This window comes from Heptranchias perlo, chromosome 5, assembly GCF_035084215.1.
Source record: "Heptranchias perlo isolate sHepPer1 chromosome 5, sHepPer1.hap1, whole genome shotgun sequence".
Classification (NCBI taxonomy): Eukaryota; Metazoa; Chordata; class Chondrichthyes; order Hexanchiformes; family Hexanchidae; genus Heptranchias; species Heptranchias perlo.
Window position 1 is genome coordinate 76,435,902 of NC_090329.1, and position 6,000 is coordinate 76,441,901.

At 40.8% G+C, this 6,000-nt stretch overlaps 1 protein-coding gene across 1 annotated transcript in view; it reads right to left on the reverse strand.

Annotated features, from left to right (window-relative positions):
- slc35f1 (solute carrier family 35 member F1) overlaps positions 1-4,434 on the reverse strand; it is a 358,491-nt gene extending 354,057 nt beyond the window's left edge. The window contains exon 1 of the mRNA XM_067983814.1: positions 4,134-4,434. Within this exon, the coding sequence (XP_067839915.1) occupies positions 4,134-4,240 (107 nt within the window). The 5' untranslated portion in view covers positions 4,241-4,434. The remainder of the gene's footprint in view (positions 1-4,133) is intronic.
- Positions 4,435-6,000: the final 1,566 nt, after the last annotated feature.

Here is a 6,000-nt window from a genome sequence, read left to right on the forward strand (position 1 = left end):
GAGGCACTCACATGCATTTTGCATAGCAGAATTAGTCACCCTACAGTCTCACAGTCCTATCATGTAGTCCCTATTTGGTGCTGACACCCTACAAATGCACATCACCAGTTTTGATCATCAAATATCTATAGCATCATTTAAAATTGACAATAATAAATGGAAAGTCACACTTATATTGGGGTTTATACCACACAAAGATTGTGGTAAAACCCAGTGCTGCAGGGCATTTCAACCCCCAATGTATTTGAGTTCATTACTGTCACTGTACCCTGTGCTTCTAACTGTAGGTAGAAGTAGATTATTGTTTGAAATTGCCTCAACCTTCTACTTCAAAGCTAAATGGTTTTCAAATGGAGTTGAAATTTTGAATGACAGCTAATCACACCGACAGTGACAGAATCTCCATGCACTACCTTCACAAAGTATGCAACTAACACTCTACACTCAATGTTCTGAGTAGGCTAGGGATTCTACAGTGGCTTTAAAAATGACCAGTCACAGCATTTATATTAATTTCACAGTAATCTAATGGAGAGTGGTTCAACAAGACAAATACTAAGAATGTGGTGTGAGATGCCAATACTTTATCTAAAGTGACAACTATTCATCAAACTTTTACAAATGGGAGTCATGACACCCCTGTAATATGCTACTTTTCTCAAAAGCGTTTCAGTGCCACTGAAAACTCTTGCAGTTACTAATCATTACCATTTTCAGAGATGGTTGTAAATACGTTACCACAAAATAATTGTTTCAGATTAACTGCACAGGAAGCTCCAAGAAGCCGTTGTCACAGGGGATGTCGTATACCTTTCCAATCAAGAGATTTGAAATGCAGTCTATGAAGACTCTTAAAAAAAATGCCATCCCTTCTAAGATACAATATGCTTGTTATACTTCTTATCCTGCTTGCAAATTTATAGCAAGCCAGAATATTTTGCACTGAATTTACATCAACCTAAAACAGGATTCCAATTTGAAATATACGAATGCTTAACCAATTATTTGACCACTGCAGGTTGGCACTGTTTCATTTTTACTGACATACACCAACAGTATCTGAGACAAAAAGAATTTAAAAAAACACTTTGAAAGCTCTCCTTCATATTAAAGAACTACAAGGTTAGCAGATTCAAAGTGAATCCATGTCCATGCTGTTTACTTTTGCATTATCAAATTACCTCAGTTTTCACTGACATAATGCTAAGAAACTAGACTTGATTTAGTAACTTAATAAACATATTTTTGTAGTTGCCCTTTTCACATAGGTCAGTGATTCTACAAATGTGACTGTTCTCAACATTTTAAAGAATTATATACTATTTGTCTGTTCATAATATTTATGGATTTATTTATGAAACCCATGAAAAAATGCAATCAAACTATTGAGTTTCTTGATAGAGTACACGAGAAGATAAGCTCGATTTATAATAGCGTTCACTTTCTAAAGAATGAAGTAAGTCTAATTATGCTCCTCAGTCTTCACAAGGAATGCCACTGAATCTCTGCGAGGAAGCTGAGGTGACATCAAAGAATGGTGAGCATGTACAAGTTTTTAATATGTTACAAAACAATAAGCTAAGAGACCAAAAAATCTATTGTTCCATCAACACTAAGAAGAATGATTCCTTCTTAGTAATAACAGTTGAACTGCCTATAGAGCTTTCATTCAATTAAGAACAATTCTTGACTGAGAAACATGGCAAAAGCCACTGCTCCCTTTACAGATTGGTAAATCAATCATTTACTAGTACTGATACTATCAGTAACTGCATCTCAGTAGTAACAATGCTGTATTACTCAATTGAAAGTCTCAAGTTTAAATCCCAGCCATGATAGGCATTTGCATCTAACGCTCCTCTAGGAGGTAAGTTTGCCAGTCTTAGTTGCTCAAGTCTGCCTCCTAGTGGCTGGACCATGGAGCAGCATGACATCATCTGTGCAGATATTTTTACAGGCAGAATCCTTTCAACCACAGAAGATGGTGTGAAAACTGAGAACTAACCTAGAGGCAAGGAAAAAGAGAACATAGCATATAAATTACAAGTTAGTACTTTTAATGGAAGGAAAAAGAAAAAGACAAATATCCATTTATTCCCACACAAAAAAAACCTCCACCTCATTCTTGACTGCTGACTTCAAAGATCACAGTATCACAGCAATTGCAGCAGATCTGTGCAAACGTTAAGTGTCTCACAAGTGTCAATTATACCTCAGTATACAAAATACTGACTGTTCACTCTAACCAACAGGTTAAAGTCAATGACTTTGAGTTCCACTTGAAATTTGATTTATTAGCCATCAGAAGCCCTCGACTCAGGGAATCTTGAACATCGCTTCTGGCAAAAATCCATGCCTAAGACAACAGTGCTCACTTTATCTCATCCAAATTCCTGAAATAATATTTCTAAAGGGGGGGGGGGGGGGAGGGGTATTTTTCTCCAGCCATAGGAGTGATTCCTAAAGAATGAGAACTCTTACTGGCCATCTTCTGAACAAGCAGACTGCAGGTTTTTACAGGTTGGACTCTGCTTTTGAAAACACATTGAAGTTTCGACTCCAGCTCACACCAGTCCACATCCAGTTTTTATTATCAATGGACATTTGGAAAGGAACTTGTACAGTGATCTTTATGAAGCTTACTGACAGGGGAGCTTGGAACACAGTTCATTGTCAACTAATTCTTTAGTGTGCACATTTGGATAGAATTGATTTATTCCAATTTCAGTGCCAAGCCATGATATCTACAGTCAAATGTGAGACTGTCCATCAAATATAATAAATCCCCCAAACAGTTATCACAGAGTTTATAGAAAAATAGAAAAAATAGAAATAAGAAAACTGTGGAAAATGACCATTGAGAATATAATGTTGAAAATACAACCAGAAAATGGTGCTTTTGGAATTATTCATGTAATTTTCAGTCATTAATATGTGCTGCGAATGTTACCATAAATGTAATAAGAAACAGCACATCAAAAAGCTACACCGAACAATGGAGGTCTATCATGTACTGCACGATCCATACATATTCCTTTTGGCACGAGTAAAATGGTTAATTTTTTGTGTGGTTTAGACAAATGCATTGAAAAGATTGTACTAATGTATGGTGAAAAGAAAATCTAGATTAGACAGTAGGTGCATCACTGCACTACATCGCGGTTGAAATGCAATACTGTTGTATTGTGAGGGGCTGTATTATTAGGAACATCCCTGTCATCTAGTGTATCGTTGCTTTACCAGCTTTTGAATAATTTATATTTTGTTTTATGAGCTTTGGATTGACAGGAATACCGAGAAACAAACTGATGGATTCTAGGTTGAGTTCGATTAGATTTTCTTTCAGGAAGGGAGCATCTATCTCATTACCGCTTCACAAGCGCTGTCTGCCGGTGCACCCTAACTAACAGGGCAGAGATCTCAGCGATGAAAGAAAAAAAATCCAGCTCACAAAGAGCATCAGTGATCGTTCCCGGCTTTGGGCTTCCCTCCCTCGTAAGGCTTGAGGGGGAAGGGGGGAGGGTCATTAAAAAGACGCTGGCGTTTCTAACCTCAAAGAAATCCACTGCACAAAGTCCTAACTAATCTCTCATTTAACCCATAAAAGGCTGAAATGCACCTCAATTTAATTAAATGGAACCAGAAATGTGTCAATAAATCTTAGATCAATAGAAGCACTGGCCAGTATCAACAAACGTTCTCTAATGACTGGCACATTATGAAGTGGGCTGAAGATACCGAGGACATGTATCTGCTGAAACACTGTTAACTAAACTGTCCAATTTAAATAGAAACCGATGCAACAGGATTATCCAGGAATGTGAGTACGCCTCTCTCCACATCACGGTTACTCTAAATACCGTGTAATGTAAAATAAAACTGGGGGGGGGGGTGGATTAAAAAAGATGATCTCCACAATATGAGCAGGAGACAACTTTTTCCCCTTATAGTGACGATGGGAACCCAATACAGCAGCTGCTGAGTGAGTGTCTGACCACCTACATCGTTTACTGCGGTTCCTTTGAGACAGATTTTGGGGAGGTGGGAGGTCCGCTCGGGCTGGACTGAGATCTTTCTGGGGTGGGGGTGTGTGTGTGGATGGAGTGGACGGATGGGTGTTGTTGGTCTCTTACCTTGTGAACACTTTCCTTATCCTCTGCAGCAGGGTAGGCGACGCGGTGATGGTTTCGGCTGGGATGTTCTCGATGGTAGCAACATGATTGCGCTGCTCGGGGATCATTGCTGGATTAAAATGCAGGGAACATCCTGCACCGTGGGGACCGATGATGGGGAGCCGGTTACAGTCCGTCCGTCCGTCCGCCCGCACCCTCTTTCCCCCCCACCCGCCGAGATGCAGCCGCTTCGATTCGTGCAGCGCAGGACTGAGACAGAGAGCAGGGTCTGAGGGGGGCTGCAGGCAGAGTGACTGAGGCTGAGCGGCGAACACCTGCTCTGAGTGAGCTGAGCTGAGCTGAGCTGCCCAGTCTCTCCGGCAGGGGGAGACCCGCCCTCTCCATCCGCCCCGGTCCGCTGAGCTGATGCCTGGGACTTGTAGTCAATGTCTGCAACGCCGTCAGTTTCCCCTCCACCGAGCCACACCTCCCAGCAAAATGGAGTCCCAAGTTTCTTTGCATTTCTTTTTAAATCCCTCCAATTCTCCCCCTTTTGTCAACTGTGCAAAGTACAATCGGCCTTTAATTGAAAAACTGTCTTGTAAGACAAGTTGGTCAGTGCTCCCAGAGGCTCAGCAGCAGGCTTCTCCTGTGTCTACAGCAGTTTCATAAGAAATAGGAGCAGGAGTAGGGCCATACGGCCCCTCGAAATGTATACTCATTTTTATCTACTCGTGCGTGTATGCGTGTATTTGTTTCTTGTGCCTCTTCCAGCTGCACATGAAGATGCTTACTTTCAGTTTCACTGATTTTTCCGAATAAATTATCAGATTTTAAAACTACCCCTAATCAGTTTGGTTGATTTTGATCAAAATTGACATCCCTGACAATTTCACCCAAACCCTATAAATTTTGCGAATCTCGCAAATCATAGAAAGTTACTGCACAGAAGGAGGCCATTCAGCCCATCACGTCCGTGCCGGCCGAAAAAGAGCTATCCAACTTAATCCCACTTTCCAGCTTTTGGTCCGTAGCCCTGTGGGCTGCGGCACTTCAGGTGCACATCCAGGTACTTTTTAAATGAGTTGAGGGTTTCTGCCTCTACCACCCTTTCAGGCAGTGAGTTCCAGACCCACACCAACTTCTAAGTGAAAAGATTTCTCCTCAGCTCCCCTCTAATCCTTCTAACAATTACTTTAAATCTATGCCCCCAAGAGATTTGGTTCTTGTGCCTCTTCCAGCTGCACATGAAGATAATGATGTCTGGCAGCATTATCTCGTGCTGCTACAGACCCAGTTTTGGACCAGATAGTTTATTGAATGGGACGTGTGGAAATTTCAAAAAGGTAAACCTGACACGAAAATATGATTTTTAAAGAAGCGTTTCATTTTCCTCTTTCTTTCATGATGTGGAGGCATTAGTTATTAAGATCATTAAGGTTTTCAATCAATTTCGCCAGTAAGGCAAGCATCAGAACTCTAGCCATAACCTCACCTCTTGCCCTGCCCCATCCTGTTTCATGTCAGTTTTATACTTAACAAAACGGTAGTAACTGAAAGGAAAAATCACAAAAGTAGCAATCATAAATATTATAATACAGAAGTAATGTTCAACAGAGCAAAATGTACTAATTGGGTCGAGGGCACAAGTATTTTACTACTGTTCACAGAGCCACTAACTATGCTATAGGAGGACCAGAAGTTTTGACAATGCAGCTAATACTGCTGCTCAGTAAATTGGACTGGACTCATCCCATCATCTACACCCTATAATAAATGTCTGCCTATATTTGAGCAAGTGTATAATAGGGCTGATGGCACATTTGACAAGAAATTCTGGAAGTGATACCAGGCAGCAGGCGGAATGGATCCCAGCCCAATTCTTCTC